Genomic DNA, 18366 nt, shown 5'->3' on the forward strand with positions numbered 1-18366 from the left:
GAACTGCTAGGGAACTTGTACACATGCTGAGTAACACTTAATTTTCAGATTGTAAAATAACTATCAGTATGCTGTGCGCAAGTACAGACAACTGCTTGATTATGAATTGTGTTATGTAAATTATGATATTTTTCTTAGTTTGGCAAATAACTGTGGTAGGGAGATGGTGAACATGCTGAGTAAGAACAACTGTTTGAGGAGAGTGCCACTACAAGAGAATATGTCAATAACCATCCTGCACACATATCCCAGTTTGGTTACAATTATGGTTATGAGAGTTATGATTTCTTTTCCTGTTATGCTACATAACTTTGTCAGGGAACATGACATCAGAGTAAGTAATACCTAATTTTGAAGGCGGTATTATCAGCTACAGGATGGAAAAAGAACTGTGTCTGTATGCTGGACAAATGTACAGATATCACATTATGTTTAGGACTTCGGTTATAAGAATTATGATATTGTTTCATATTTGGTGAATAACTTTGTCAGGGAATATGTCAGCATGCTAAGTAATAGCTCATTTTAAAGACAGTATTAGTACTTGCAACATATAAAAAGAACTGTATCCATATGCTTTACACATGTCCAGATATCACAGTTTGTTTGGGACGAAGGTTACGAGAATTATGATATTTTTTCATAGTTTGCCAAATAACTTTATCACGGAACATGTCATCAGGGTAAGTAATACCTCATTTTGAAGGCAGTATTAGTAGTTACAGGATGGAAAAAGAATTGTCTGTATGTAGGACCACTGTACAGATATCATATTTTGTTTACGACTGAGTATGGAAATCATGATTTTTTTTATATTTAGGTAAATAACTTTGCTAGGGAGCATGTAATTGGGCCAAGTGACACCTCATTTTGAAGACAATGTTAGTCCTTACAACATGATAAAAGAACTGTGTCTGTATGCTGTACACAAGTACAGATATCACACTTTATTTAGGACTTAGGCTATGGAAATTATGATTTTTTAAAAAAAATATTTTGGTAAATAACTTTGCCAGGGAGCATGTAACTGTGCCAAGTGATACCTCATTTTGAAGACAGTTTTACTCCTTTACAGCATGATAAAATAACTGTGTCTGTATGCTGTACACATATACAGATGTCAAAGTTTGTTTAGGACTAAGGTTATGAAAATTATGATTTTTTTCATATTTTGGTAAATAACTTTGCAAGGGAGCATGTAAATGTGCTAAGTAATACCTCATTTTGAAGACAGTATTAATAGTTACAACATGGTAAAAGAACCTTATCTGTATGCTGTACACACGTACAGATATCAAAGTTTAAGACACTGCATGGAAATTCTGATTTTTTACAAATTTTGGTAAATAACTTTGCAAGGCAGCATGTCAATGTCCCAAGTAATACCTCATTTTGAAGACAGCATTATTCCTTACAACATGGTAAAAGAACTGTGTCTGTATGCTGTACACATGCACAGATACCACAGTTTGTTTAGTGTTGTAGGATTATGAAAATTATACATCTGGAATATTTCTCCTTATTATGCCCATATCTTTGGAAGGGAGCATGGTGATGACATAAATGAGGCATCGTTTTGAAGCTGACATTGATATGTAGTCTCTGTCTGTTACAGCTGATGAGATATTATGCTTTGTTTATTTATCAAGTATAAGAAATATAATATTAATCATATTTCTGTGAATATTTCCGTAATGGAGCATCACACAGTAATGGTTAAGGTATCATTTTAAAGCTAACATTCATACAAACAAATTAATTGCAAATTGTAAGGGTCTCCATAGAACACTCACCAATATTCTGTGATTTGTTGTACCAAAAAGGTAAAAAATATGCACAATATCAGCATTCCTTGGCAAATATTTAATAATGACTTACATACAAACTATCAACATTTATACTGTTGGAAACATCAGTGTCTGCTGAACAACTTTCACATTTCACTTTTAGTCTAGCTCTTATGGTTTAAGAGTTATGAACATTTGTTTTGTGTATGGTATTACTAATGGATTATCTAAAAATAAGCTCAGGCTGCACTGTTGTTCTTATGTTGGAAGTAAGCAGGCAGCATTTTCTGAGCTGCTCTGGAGTGAATGAGTTAAACAAACATAATTACGCACTAGTCAATATTACGTACAGTACACATGTAATTCTGGAAAAAAAAACTGGAGTATCCTGCTAAATGTCCACCTTGTAAAACTGGAAGGAAGTTACCAGTATGTATCTTTCAACATACTTATATGAAGACATTAGTTAATACTGTGCTTTACAGACATAGCGGCACTTGTACTAATTTAAAAAATTACTTTTTGCTTTAGATCATGTAGAAAGTACATTGTGGGGTGGGACTTGCTTTTTGTTGGAATGTAAGAATTATGTTAGAAGATTAGACTAGATGCCACTCAACTAACAATAAATTTCAGGGACATTCTTGCTTCTAAGTTAAAAAAATTGTTCTGTCCCTCTCAAAAACTGTGGTGGTTTAACAGTAAACAAATAATGGCCATGATCAAGGTCAAATAACTGTTTTACTTCAGAAAATGTGTGTTAATGAAAATCCTTTTATTTTACAAAATATTACAATCAACGGTACTAGCTTTTAAAAATGTTAGTATTTGGGACCTTTGTTCTTGGTTATTTTTTGGCCCTGTCCTTGATTCTGGAGATAAGAGGCTGGGTTCTTTGAAGCTTTTTAACATTAAGTGTATTTTAAAGCTGTGTAACATTAGGTGAATGCATTGCATTTACTCATTATGTTTTAAAAGCAACAATCTGATTCTTTTAATTATATAAGTTAATGATCAAACATTTTTAGTGACTGGTTTGATGAACTCGTGTCTTATTGGAGGAGTTATTCAAAGAGAATTGTTAATTGTTTGTTAATGCTCTGAAGAAATTTTGTGTAGATTACAAATAAAAGTACTCTTGTTAATTTCCGATGCCGTTTGTGAGAGTTTGTTGTTTTACTGATGGCATTTCAAGTCAAATGCACTGGTTCAGTTTCAGGATTGATCTCACAGTTTATGTTAAGACCAAATCTTCAGTTGCTAATTTACCTAAGCACTATTCACTTTCTTGAATGATGCATTTTTTTATCTGCAGTTCCTGAGCTTTGTGTGTGATAATAGGATTGCTACAGTTTAAAAAAGGAACAAAAGTTTTCTTTTTTTTTTTCTTGCTCTTCCAATGATGAACTGAGGGGTTAGGGAGGGGGCAGGAATCTGGATCTGTCTTGGAGCACCAGACTAAGGCAGCAGACCTTTGAAGAGCTGAGGACATAGAGCACCGGATCCCTGCTCAGAGACCAGCCCTGGATGAAAGATGACTCAGCTAAGGCTTTGCATTTTGCCATAGGCTGTTACAGTTTTAACATACTGTATGTTTATTACTGGACTGCCACTGCTTCTGATTAACTTGATTATTTTTGCTAATTATGTCATCTAACACAAAGTACTGAATCCAACAGTTTTCCTTGTAGTACCTTGCCTAACCCACACACCTGCTTGCTTGTAATGTTACTGCATGCTTTCTCGGTACCTGTAGTACCTTCCCTAACCTACACACATGCTTGCTTTCCTCAAAATACTCTTTCCTTTCTCCTGACTACCCTGAGTTATTCATACATGTTTATGCTGTTTGTTGCACGTTATAGTGGTGTCTGGGGATCATGGGTAGTGCTTCCAGACTACAGCTGTGGACTCACTCCCAGCAGTGGCCGTCTCTAACTACACTGTGACTCCATTCCTCTACACAGGCATGACATGCAAGATGCCTCTGAATTGCAATCAAAGTCGTACTCATGATATGCATCTCAGCTGCATATGTATTGCAATTTGCACACCAGCTGCATGTCTGATATGCAAGTACTTATCACTTTTGTATCTGTACTGCATTACTGTCAGACAACTAGCAGATGGCCTCATCCATGCATTCCTCTATGTATCATTTTTATGCAATGTACCATGTCTCAATCTCATCCACTGGGTCCACAGATGCTCAAAAAAGCATTAATCTGGGGTACTGCCACTAAAGTCATTGGAGAAATGAGAATTAAGGAAAAAGAAAGACAGCACACTTCATTATTGTGAGAATCCAGTCTGCACTGTCAGATGACAAGACCTGATTGAAAAGCAAAATCATGTCAATATGGCCTGGCAGAGCACAGTGCAACAATTTTAAGCACCTAGAGTGATGCAGAGATGTTAATACACAATATAATGACAGTAATATGTGACAGAAGGTAAAGGTGGGATGAGCATTAAGCTTGTTTTAATTTAAGTATGTGTCTTTTAAATTATCATTCTACTCTAAAATAGTATGAGATATATGTAAAATGTTACACCACTTACACTTTACTGCCCTTTAGTGCTGCAGTGTGGAGGGGATTATATCCAATGTAGTTGACCAGGCTGCAATTCAAGCTTTTCACTGCAGTAAGTAATTCAATTATTTCTTCATAATTATGATCAACTGCCAGATGTAATGGTGTATTACCATCAGCATCCTACAAAAAAGACCAAACAAAACCATTATAAAATGGACTAGGGCCACAAAAAATAAAATGTATACATAAGAACAAGAAGGTCCAGGGCTATAATTCCAGTGAATATGACTAATGCCTTATTTAATTTACACAATCAAATAGGATGAAAAATCAAAAACTGCCCAATTACTTCATATGACAAATAAACCCAAATCAAAAATTAATTTGCATGATGGCATACCTCTCAACCTCCTGGCACAATAAATCTGGACAAAGACAAACACATTGGGGGAATAAAGGTTCAAAATCAGGGGCATATTTTAATTATTTCTCCTATAATAAATTCTGAAGGATAAAAGCAAATGTCTGACATTATTTTGTGACATAAATCTTATATGATTTGACAGAAAACTAGTCATTTGGTGAGAAACTTACCAAAACGTCCAGATAGCATGATGTACTACAGCTTCTTCATATCCAAATAACCATCCAAAAGGTCCTGTATTGTATATTAGCTAGCTATAGAACTCCCTCTATGACAAAAGAAAGCCACGACGCCTGTCTACAGGAACTAAAATCACTCGCTATTAAACCCAATGCCATATTCCTAGGCTATTTAAACTATACACCTGTAGACTAGGAAACCTGCACCACTATCAGTGTACAAGCACAGTGATTTCCTCAACGTACGTCAATACAAATGTCCTGGAACAGTTAATCAGAGTACCCATTAGTAGGAATATTTTTTTATTATTTATCCTTTTTTTACTGGGTTAGTACCACTAGACTAGTAGTTTCTCTTCATGGGAGACCTGGGGTAATATTTATACTACAAGGAAATTTGACCAGGGCATCAGGGAACTTCCATTACTCTTCATTGTTGTGAGTGGGACCCATTTTGAAGGAGCACTTCCTGTTTCCATTCCAGGCACAGAGGTGGCTTGAAGAAACAGGCAGGCAGATGGAGAGAGAAGGAGATGATTGAATAGTGAAAGAAATGAAGGAGAAAGCAAATATCAAAACCAGAAAATGTGTGCAGGATTCCGAAGAAATGTTTCAAAGAAACCTGATTGATGGGGTGAGTCAGCAAATAATGGCTATATAATTGCAAGCCTCCAGTCAGGAGGGTTGTGGGATGATTTACTTAAAGAAACGGTGCTGCATAGTGAGCCAGAAAATGAAGGAGGTGCTTCCTGGTGGGACATTATGCAGGAAATACAAAAGGAAGATGCAGAGAAAATCCTGAAGAATAGTGGTGAGATGGAAAAGAAAACATATGCAGAGAAAGTAAAAGAAGGCAGAAGAAAATGAAAAACGGAAGTACATGGTAAGTATTCAAAGTAAAGAAGACAAAGAAATGGACAGGTATGAAGTATGGGACAATTTTGTAGCTCCTTTAGAGTGTAAAAGCACATGAGGTAAAATTATTTACTCTTATTTTCTTATTAACAAAGAGGCATTTTGTGACAGTCTATCTGAGGCTGTGTTTTTGAATGGAAAATTTTCTCGGAGAATATGAAAAAAAGACTGTTAACCCATTGGATCTTTATGTGATAAAAGCATTTAACAGGGAAACAAAAAAAGAAAAATTCATGTGCAATTTTGAACAGAGGTGGAAAGAGAGACTTTAAAAGGACATTTGAAAGCTGCATGTAAAGAAGTACTAGACATTGTTGAAGTTTATGCCAAAAGGGGTTTACAGATTGGTGACTGAGACTGTAATACTGTGTTAAAAATAGAAAGAGAAAAAATTATACATTCACCAAGCATGATAAATGTGGAGGAGATTAGGGGAGCTTTAAAATACCAGAGCCAACCCAAAACATGTTTTTTTGTGGAAAAAGGACATTTGATAAGTAACATGACAAAAGAAAATGTTATATTTGTGGGGAAACGGGTGACAATGAAAAAAAAATGTGACTCGAAATGTTGTTGATTTAACAAAACTGGACATTTATGGATGGATTGCAAAAATAAAAATAAGAGTCAGAAAAAAGAAAAAGAGGGAGAAGAAAATGAACAAAGAGAAAAAGTGTTAAAAGTGGTGCAATCAGAAGAAAAATTAGATGAGAAAAAAGTAAAGAGAAGAGAGAAGAAGGTTTTGAAATAAGTGAAGACGACAAATTGGGAGGTAATGAATTCTATGGGTAAAAGGCAGACAAAAAATTAAATGGATAAGTACAAAAGAAAAAAGAAACAGTTGATAAAGAATATATGTAGCTAATGACTGGGACTTGGTGTAATGATTAAAGTGTTTGACTCACAGAAACAAAGTACAGTGTTTTTATTTCACCTTTTGCAATGAAATTGGCTAGGCTTAGAATGGCCTGTTAAGAATGCTAGCCTAGTAACTACCTATGAACTTATGAAACCATGAATTTACGAAAAAGGGAAAATTTAAATTTTAGAGCGCTTTGTGCAAATGTGAATAGTATTAAGAATACAGTAAAAATAGGAATTTTGGAGCGGTGTAATACATGTGATGTAAACATAATTATATTAGCAGACACAGCATTTTTAACAAATGAAAAAAGATTACAAACAGAGAAACTATGGAGAGGAAAGATAATCTGGAATTTGGCAAATGAGAGATGTTCTGGAATAGCCATATTCTGTAGAAATACAGTAAAGATATTAGATGTAAGTTTAGCAAAAATGGGAAGATTAACCATTGTAGAGTTAAAACAAAGAACAAGTATACAGAATTATAACATTATATGTTTATACTACTTCTATAGAAAACGAAAACATATTTCATCAGACTATATAGTAATAAATATGAATATTTTAATAGTTGGAGACTTGAACTGTGATTTAAAAGACAAGAATAAAAAGAAAGGAAATTATATAAGAAAAATGTCACAAGTTAAAATACGTGGCAAGTTAAAACTTTGGGGCAAAAATGCATGGACTTGCAAAAGGAGCATGTACAGAACTGAAACAGATTATTTTATAGTATCAGAAGGTTTAGTTATAGGAAGCAGAGTATAAAATATTAGTCCACATAAAAATCACTTTAGCTAACAGATCTAGGAGACTCTCTCTCTCTCTCTCTCTGATACCCTCCCTGTGGAAGGAATAAAGACACCTTGTTGAAGTTTCAAGTAGTTCATGCAGTTAAGTAGGTAGCTACATGAGTGTTCTTGTTCTAATGCATTATATTCAACATGTCAGTTATTTAAAGGCAGTTACAGACAATGGTGGGAGGTTCCATGAGAGGTGATTAGAGAAAAATCTGGAGATTGAAAAACAAGGAGCCAATCTCAAAGCTTAGAGGTTAGTCCCTTATTTGAATATTCCTGAAAGACCTGTGAAATTTTAAAAGCTCAGCAGCCTGTGGAACCTCATTCTTATTTCAAAGTTGTTTTTTTTATTTTTATTTTTAACTATTAGCAAACAAAGCATGACAACACACTATGAACTACAACTATAGAACTATATTTAAGAAAACACTTTCTCCTGAGTTTCATCAGATCCATCTAATAGAGTAGTTTCCACTTTGATAATGAAAAAAGCCTACTTTTACGAGGCTATCATCAGACTTTATTAATCTGCTTTGTAACGCATGTAGAATGAGACTGCGTTTGCATCAGTGGGGCTCATATTCCTTGGAGCCAGGTATGAAAGTTTTATTACAGAACCTTTTTCCAGTCTATAACATGTAAAATGAGAAGCTATGCACACTTTTATGGGGCTCATTATCTAATGGCATATGATATAAAAGGCTAATATTCTTAGAAAAGAACAGTTATCCATCTACCTGAATAAGCTACTGGAAACTTCAACAAGGTGTCTTTATTCCTCCCACAGGGAGGGTTATCAGAGACAGAGTCTCCTAGATCTATTAGATAAAGTGATTTTTTTTCTGGACTAATCCTTTATACTCTATTTCTTTTTAGTCCTGTCATCCTCTGGGTCACAGGTGGGATACTAGACCTCACTCGAGCTCTCTAGATTAGCTTTGTTTTAAAGTTTAGTTATAGGTGAAGAGAAGGTAGTTGAAACAGGATTGTCTGATCATCTTACAATATGGCTAGAGATAAAGGAAAACATGGCATACATGAAAATTATCAAAGGAATAAAAAGGATACACGAGAAAGCATAGAATGAAAAAGGAAAGAGATAATACAGTTATGGAAAGATCATATTACTATGACAGCATTTTATAAAAGTTGGTCTAAAAGAACATATAATGATGCATTGGAAATTTAGAACATAATAAAGTACTATGACAAAGAAAAAGATTTATAATAAAGAAATAAATAAAAAATACAAGAATTGTTATTAACAAAAATATATTTTACAAGGAAAAAGACAAAGTATTGAGCTACTTTAGCAGATTAGCAAAGGAAGACAGCTGTGTAATCAGAGAAACACAATGTAAAAGGATAAATAGAAAGAACACAGGAAGAGATTATAAATAGTATAGTACAATATGTACAATAAATATTTAAAGAAAAAAGAAGGTAGTGAAAAAATGGAAAGTAAAAAGTCAACAGAAAAGGAGAATAAAGAGATGGAAAAGGAGATTTCTATAAATGAACTAGATATAGTATTAGGACAAATAAATATAGATGTCTGCAGGAGCAGATGGAAAATGGTATGAAATGTATAACAATTTAAGGGAGTGGCAAAAAATATATTTTAAAAATTTTTGAATGAATGGTTAAATGGAGTTTTTATGTATAAAGAATTATGTAGTGGAATATTTAAATTCATATGGAAGAAGGAAGACAGAAGACAAGTAAAAAACTGCAGACAGATAGTACTGAATAATAATGATTATAAGATCTTTACGAAAATAATACAAGACAGATTTTAAACTAAAATGGAAACTATTATGGAAGATAGCACATACAGAATAAAGAGGAAGGGTTGTCAGGAATTATTAATGATAGTTAGAGAAACTATGGAGGATATTATGAACACAAAAGAAGAAAAAACAAAAATAATGATAATAAGGCATTTGACGCAACTGGGCATGAAATCGTACAGGTAATAATGAAAGAATATTATAAGTGAGAAAGTTAGGAAATTATGCATGTCAGTATGTAGCAATAATAAAGCAAAAATACTTGTAAATGGCTTGTTAAGCCAAGAGGTACATATGAAGAATGGTATAAGACATAGGGTTGGGAGGTTGGCTTAATGGCTAACGTGTTTGCCTTACAAACACAAGGTGCAGGGTTTGAGTCTCACAAGGGATAATTGGCTAGGCTTAAAATAGTTTACAAGGGCAGTTAGCTTAGTGCTAAAACTATGAACCTATATCCAGTGAGTTGTATACTTTTTTAATTAGTTATGAATGTGATACTATGTGAAATAAACTACAAAATGAAGGAGGCAGGGTATATAACACCATGAATGGTTAACAATTCCAGTTATGTTAATGTATGCAGATGACTTTATAATAATTGCAAAAAACAAAATTTGGATAAAAGATGTAATAATTTACATAAATTTGTGTCTAGAGATGATATTTATGACTTTAAATAAAGAGAAAAGTAAAAATTTATATGATTTAGAGATAATACGGATGGCAAGAGAAAAGTAAACATTTATGTGATGTAGTAAAGATTGGGGTATATATTTTACAATGAATAAAATTTCTGTGTTAGGTATATATATTTTGAGAATAAAGATCTAAGTAGAATCCAAAGGCAAAAAACAATAGAATAAATAAAGCAAACCTATTGCTTCTGGAGAACATATAAACAATCATACAGAAAAAAGGCTTATTTAATAAATTCAATACTGATGGGAAAAAGGCATACTTATTTATATTGCCAACAGTATTTGAACATGAATTATTGTAGATATTTCTAAACAAAGTAAAAAGAGGAGTTGTATATGTAAATAAAGAAAAAAGAGGTTTATGGTTAATTAATCCAGTAGTATGTGCTGTTTCATTAAATTTGTACAAAGTGTTAAAGTGGATAAATGAAAAAGATTAGAGATTAGTAGTCAAATTATATAACTATATGTATGATAAATGTTGGGTTATGGTAAAAAGGAGTACAAGAGAAAAAAAGTGTGTAAAAGAGGAAGTAAAATATTACCAAGAAAAAATATTTTTCTCAAAAATAAAAATTGATGATATAAAAAAGAAAAGTATGGTATAAGAATGTCATGATAAAACATTACTATGTAAAACCATGGGCAAATCTATCATATGAAAACATTAAAACTATAAAACTAAGAAGTAAATGGTATACCAAGAAAATGGAATGTCAAGATTTTTTGTGGAGACTAGTAACAGATAAACTGCCAGTAAAAGGATATATGCCATACAAGAAAAAAAAGTGATAGAATAGGATAACAGTGACAAAATAGAAACTAAGGAACATGTGTTTTTGAAAGATAAAAGAGTAAAAAAGTTATGGGAAAAACTATGTAAGAAAAGTTTTTTGAAGATATAAAAGGTGAAAAAATAAGCATGGTTATGATTCATACCTCTCAACCTGGAAACATCAAAAATCTGGACAAGGCCCACGAAAAATAGGTAAAAATCTGTACACGGATTAACATAAAATTTGAATGCATAATTATGTAACCCCGCCCATTCCAGTGGAACTGTGGGATATCAACTTTCAAACGCAAACTGAAGAACAGACAACCAAAATCTGACACCAGAGTCCCCCTGCAGCCATTCCAATAGCCCATTACATGGCAATTTTGTCCCATTTAGCATAAACACTAATGTGTGCATATGCATACTGCTCAACTTCTACAATGATTTAGATTTTATGTTTACATTTTATAGCACAATGCACAAACACTAACAGGCATCTGCTAAACAAAGAAATACTGTCTCACAATGAAAATAGACTTGGAATTAAAACTTCTCTGCCCTTGAAACTCACATTCATTGAAACAGCACTGAAACCCACACCACATCCAAAGAAAATGCATTTGACCAGTGGTGGATAAAGATTACATTTGGGCTGTTTTCAAATCATTGGCCACTTGCACACAAAACAAGAAACATACACATGTTCTTTGATACACCTTCCTGACTTTATTAAATTGTGTTCCTTGTATAGTACAGCACACTTGTTAGACAGAGTGCATTTTAAATGTATTGTTTGAACATTTTTCTAGTAGGCAATGAAACAAAATGCATGAACCAATAATAACAAAACTGTCCAATTCAGAACATTTCCATCATAAAAGTCTACTTCCACACCCACACAATATATATCTATATCTATATAAAATAGAATGACAGTAGTGTAAGCCATAGGCATCTTGCACAGCCTTCTTGCACTTATTTTGAACTTCAGGTTTTTTTTTTTTTTTTTGGTGAGGGGCAAAAGGGCAAAAACCAGAGACATATTTTAAACATTGCTTGTATAATTTTGGAAAGTTGCTATAATAAAATGTTGTGTTACCACCATGCATTTCATTGTCAAGTCTTGGACCCAGGACCCACTGTACTACAGTCAGAACAACATACCACTATGCAAAATCAGCAGTTTCCTGTAAGATAGCCATTTAAATTTCAGTCCTTCTATCATTTAATGAATTCTGTTCTCACTTCTGACAATAGCTCTCAACCTCTTAGCAAAAAAATCTGGACAAAGCCAATAATGGGGGAATACAGCCAAAAATAGGGACAAATTTCAAATACTGAACTTATAAAGTTAGAAAATTGCTAGAATAAAAGGTTTTGTGTTACCATTTATTTTCTGAAGAATATGAAGTCTGAAATTCAAATGCCTGTCATTATTTAGTGAATTCAGTCCTTCAGTGATTTGCCACAGAAATACTGAAAACCAAAGATTTTATGAGGAGGAGATAAAAATTATGAGGCATAAATTCAGAAGTGGTGGCTATGGATTTAAGACTCTTTTACCCTGTACCCAAAGTACAGGGTTTGAGCCCGAGTATTTCTAGCCACCAAGTATTTACAATTGGGGCATTTTCACACACACACGCGCACACACACACACACACACACACACACACACACACACACACACACACACCCTTTATTCTTCAAGCCATAAATATAAAATATACCAGATGGTCCCAATGGAATCCTCAGCCAAACTGAAAAACGATGTAGTATGAAAAACACTGACGGATTCAACACCCAGGAAGCACGACCACTTCAATTTTCCATCAACGAACTCTTTTATTAGTTAAAATGCAGACAGACAAGCGCTTTCACGCACCTAAGTGCGCTTCCTCAGATCTTCACATTAAATGACATTTTCCATGGAGTATACATACCCAGTAGAGTTTAATTAAACTAAAGTAAATTCAATTAATTATTCACTTAGTGTGATTATTCAATCAACATATAAGGCATGATTGGTGATGTTGGTTGTGTACATAAAGAGCCAGTGCAAGACAAAATCAGCGTAACATTTCTGCAAAGCCATTCAAAACTTAAAATTTCATCAATAAACATGATAGTACATAATACAAAAATATTGAAATGCATTCCTCGAGAACATTAAGAAATATAGAATGTATAAAAAATGTTTGATGCTCATATGAAGGATGTGTATATTAAATGCATACAGACTTCTACGTAATGCTTAATGTTCTTAAGAAACATATATACATGAGGTGTTCTATTTTATTTCATTTTAAAACTTACGAACAAAATATAGAGTATATATAAACACTATTTCTATATAATTTATAATCTAAAAACCTTTAAAAATGTATATACATATGTATTGAGCACATGTAGTAAAGAATACATGTATATATATATATGCCTTATTCCATTTATAATAAATAATAAATAATAAAATCCGAAGATGTGCATAACTATTGATCTTAAAAATATACATATGAATATATATAATATTGTATCTTGATAAATATATAAATATTAAATATACAACTATAACAATATAGATCAATCAAATCAACTATATAAAAATATATAAAATGTATATGTTAGCACCATTATGAAGTATATTATGTAATGCATTTGCAAAAAACCAACACCCTATCAAATAAATATGGTCTTCATTTGTAAATGCAGTATATACTTTTGAATAGCAAATCTGTATAACGCTTTTAAATCATGTAAAGTGAGTAAAAGTGGGAAAATATATATACATATTAGTGATTTCGTTACTTATATATCCTCCTATCCAATACTGGTTTGATGCAAATACTTTGATTCAAGCCTGGATGTAAGTGAGCACCTAATCTTAAAATCCATGATAATTCAATATTTGCTAGAGTGTTCACATTATCACCCCATCTTTTATTTAAGCCTACCAGTTGCAGTACTCTAAATCTGAAACTATGTTCACTAAACTCATTTATGTGTTTTGCTAAGGCATTCTTTTCATTGTTCTTCTTTATCTCATAAATATGATTATATATCCTCTGTTTAAATTTTCTCTTTGTTAAGCCAACATAGAATGCTTCACATTTTGTGCATGTCGCTAAGTATATCAAGTTCGTAGAGTTGCAGCTTGCATAAAATTTGGGTTTAAATATAAAATCCATTTTGGGGTGTTTATATATTTGTGTATCACTAATATGTCGACACATGCTGCATCTTGTACATGGAAAGGTACCAACAGTCTAAAAATGTATTTGTTTATTTATCGTACCCTTACCCTCTTTAAAACATAATAACCGTTTTAAGTTAGGTGAATTTTTATATACAAACTTCGGTTGCTCTCCTACTATATTCCTAGTAGCTTCATCTGTAATCAGGACCTTCCAATTATGTTTGATTATGTTCCTTAAATTAAGGTTATCATTTGTGTATTGCATTATATATGCTACTCTATTGTTATCACTTGATGCTGCCCCTTTACTCACTTTGTGTTTTCTAAATGTTGTCCTATTGCTCTGTACTGACTCAACTGCAGTATCATGTGTTGAAAGAGTTTCATTCTTTATATCTTGCACTAATTTTCTGTTATAACCTCTCTCTAAAAATAGCTTCTCCATATTATCTGCTTCCTTCATTAACACTTGTTTGTTACCACATAACCTCCTTATTCTGATATATTGACTTTTAACTATGCCTGGAAACACATGTCTAGGATGCATGCTATTATAATGTAGAAGGGTGTTCCTCCAGCACGACTTCCTGTATAAATTAGTTTCTATCTGGTTTCCATTGATTATGATGTTAATATCTAAGAAACTAACCTGAGTATATGACCACTCCATAGTAAATTTTCAAAACTTAGTAGTAGACTCTAGATATGTTAAAAACTCATTAAATTCATTCAAGGTACCTTCCCATAAAATCAGAATGTCATCTACAAATCTTCTATACATTCTGATGTTATTCTTATATCTTGCATCATTAAATAAAGTATTTTTCTCCCAGTTAAAAACCACTAGGTTAGCATAAGTGTTCGCAACAGGAGTGCTCATGGCTACTCCCCATTGCTGTAAATAGTACTTGTCTTTGAACATAAATACATTATTTTCAAGAACCATTTGTAAAAGAAAAGACAACAGAGTTTGTTCATCTGTATCAAAATCTGTATCTAAGTTAAACACTTCCCTCATGGCTTGCAAACCATCTTCATTCGGTATGCTAGTAAAGAGGTTTTTAACATCTAGAGTTATCAAAATGTACACAACCAACATCATCAATCATGCCTTATATGTTGATTGAATAATCACACTAAGTGAATAATTAATTGAATTTAATTTAGTTTAATTAAACTCTACTGGGTATATATACTCCATGGAAAATGTCATTTAATGTGAAGATCTGAGGAAGCGCACTTAGGTGCGTGAAAGCGCTTGTCTGTCTGCATTTTAACTAATAAAAGAGTTCGTTGATGGAAAATTGAAGTGGTCGTGCTTCCTGGGTGTTGAATCCGTCAGTGTTTTTCATACTACTATTCTTCAAGCCATAAAATAAGTCCTTTCCATCCGGTAAATAAAAAATAAGCAAGTGCAGCCAGAAAATAATTTGCAGCAGTCGTACTATTCACGTCACACACACACCCTTTATTGAAGCCAGAATCCTTTGATAAATATAAAATAAGCAAGTGCAAAGATAATTTGCAGCAGTCCTACCGTTCATGTCGCACACACACCCTTTACTGAAGCCAGAATCCTTCGATACATATAAAATAAGCAAGTGCAAAGATAATTTGCAGCAGTCCTACTGTTCATGTCGCACACGCACCCTTTACTGAAGCCAGAATCCTTCGATACATATAAAATAAGCAAGTGCAAAGATAATTTGCAGCAGTCCTACCGTTCATGTCACACACACACCCTTTATTCAAGCCAGAATCCTTCGATAAATATAAAATAAGCAAGTGCAAAGATAATTTGCAGCAGTCCTACCATTCATGTCACACACACACACCCTTTATTCAAGTCAGAATTCTATTGTTCAGTAAATAAAAAATAAGCAAGTGCAGCCAGAGGATAATTTGCAGCAGTCCTATTCAAGCCAGAATCCTACCGTTTACGCAGTCCTTTCTGTTCTGTAAATGAAAAATAAGCAAGTGCAGCCAGAAGATAATTTTCAGCAGTCCTATTCAAGCCAGAATCCTACCGTTTACGCAGTTCTTTCTGTTCGGTAAATGAAAAATAAGCAAGTGCAACCAGAAGATAATTTCCCTCCCGTTCCATGATGACAGCAGCAGTTCTTTGGTTCACCATGCACAGCCAGAAGATAAAAAATGGCAGCATCCTTTTCGTTAATACAAAATAAGCTAAGCTGTTGCAAGTGCAGCCAGAAGATAATTTCCCTCCCACTCCATTTGAACAGCCAAGCAGAAATGTGTGCACACAAATAGTGTGCAAGGGAGCCCTTGAGCTCAATTCCGACAGGCTGGTAGCTCCGACGAAGCTGACGTCATCATGTATGTGATTACGTCAGCTCAAAAAGCGAAAAAAAAATAAATAAAAGTAGAAAAAAAAAGCTGGGAAAAATTCAGAAATAAAGGGGTGCCACTCAGGAATCATGGCACCCCATTATTTGGACCCCAAAACTCAGTAAAAACTGAGTAATTCAATACGGTTGGGAGGTATGATATGATTAAATATGGATATTTTAAGAAGGGAAGGAAAGAATATGTTAAAAGAATAGATGAAAGGCTGTTTTATATTATATGGGTTATATGGAATGAAATAAATGAAATTATATTTAATGCTAAATGGATTTTAGCAACAATATTAAGTAAAATCAGATGCGACTATGGAAAAAAGAGTGAGGGTCTAACAGGACTGAAAATTTAATAAGATTGTGTAAACACATTTGTGTATGTGTGTGTCTATATATGTATATGTATATATGTATGTGTGTGTATATATATATATACGTACACACACACACACACACACAAACACACGTGTGTGTGTGTGTGTGTGTGTGTGTGTGATATATATATATATATATATATATATGTGTGTGTGTGTGTATACATATGCATATATAGACACACACACACTTGTAAATATTTGTAAATAAGTGTTATTTTAATATATAAATAAAGGACTTCTAGTCTTCTGAGTAGGTGACATGGAATCTTTTACATCTACCTAAGCTACCATTAACTTATGTTTGATAAGGCCTCAGTTTTATGTCTCATCCAGATGATGGCACACTCAGGAATGCAGCTCTCCCCCATATGTTGCACTATAATTCCAGTAATCAATCTATCTGGTGTGGGAATAGAACCTATGGCTTTCTCCACCAAAGTTGTGTGTGCTACCTGTTGCACCACTGACATTGCTTTAACATCTTGGATCTTGTCCTTACTAATATAGGAGCATATTGCACCATCCCTTGCATATCTTCATCAATCATTAGGTCTTACCACAAAGTAAAAAATAAATATAAATATAAAAAAATAAAACTTAAACCAGAGATACCTTCTACTCAAGGTATCTTCAGAAATTTCTTTAAATCAAACTGCCTACTCCTAAGTGATACATTGGAAAGCTTCAAATCCCCACCAAACTCAGTTAACTCCACTGAATATGCAGAAATGCACAGCACCATACTGTACCAGCAGGTAAAAAGCTGCACAGATGCAGCTGTACCCTGTAGGAACAAAAGTAGGGCAAACCCCCAAAACAAACCCATATGATGGAACCATAATATCAACATGATTTATAATAAAAGCTCTAAATTTACCCCTCTCTCCCCTCTGTCTGTCCCTCAAGATATGCCTTAAGCTGGCTCTCCTACACCTATCACACAAGATCAAGTCCTAAAAGCTAAAAATACTACAACAGTGGGCCCTGACAGTATCCCTGGATGCATCTTACATAGCATGAAGCACAATGTAGCCACAAAACTAACAACTCTGTTCAATCTCAGCCACCCTACAGGTTTTCTTCCAAGCAAATTGAGAACAGCCACAGTCATTCCTCTGCATAAGGGAGGACATTCCACAGACCCAAGCAATTACAGACCCATAAGTTTGACCAGCCTCAGATGCAAAGCTATGCAAAAACTTGGCATGTAATTAATCAGTCAGGACATAGGAAACCACCAAACACTGGACCCATCTCAGTTGGATTTGTCAAGGGCAGGTCATGCTTACTCATCCTGGTAGATTTTTTTAAAAGGTCACTAAAGCAATGGATGAAGGCAAAAGGGTACAAACTGCATTAGTCAACCTGGCCAAAACCTTTGACACAATCTCCTACTCAGGCATAGTAGAAAAGCAAAATAAACTGGAAATAAACCCCTATGTCACCCCACTGGCTTGCCAACCAAAACAGGACTCAGATAATCAAAATAAGAGAAGTTGCCTCCACAAATAGTCTAATCACCAGTGGAGTCCACCAGGGTTCTGTGCTAGGACCTCTCCTGTTTGGCATCTACTTTTCTAAAGTAAAAGTCAATACCAAAGGGCTCCGGGTGCGCACTCATTGAATTCCCAAATGACTTAACCATCCTGCAGGAATGT

The 18366-nt window shown here is 33.9% G+C and overlaps 1 protein-coding gene across 1 annotated transcript in view; it reads right to left on the reverse strand.

Annotated features, from left to right (window-relative positions):
• LOC122815880 (E3 ubiquitin-protein ligase MIB2-like) overlaps positions 1-18366 on the reverse strand; it is a 782860-nt gene that overhangs the window by 389465 nt on the left and 375029 nt on the right. Inside the window, exon 12 of the mRNA XM_044088707.1 lies at positions 4350-4504. Within this exon, the coding sequence (XP_043944642.1) occupies positions 4350-4504 (155 nt within the window). The remainder of the gene's footprint in view (positions 1-4349; positions 4505-18366) is intronic.

Source organism: Protopterus annectens, chromosome 11.part0 (genome assembly GCF_019279795.1).
Source record: "Protopterus annectens isolate FY-2018-M chromosome 11.part0, PAN1.0, whole genome shotgun sequence".
In the NCBI taxonomy this organism is placed as follows: domain Eukaryota; kingdom Metazoa; phylum Chordata; order Ceratodontiformes; family Protopteridae; genus Protopterus; species Protopterus annectens.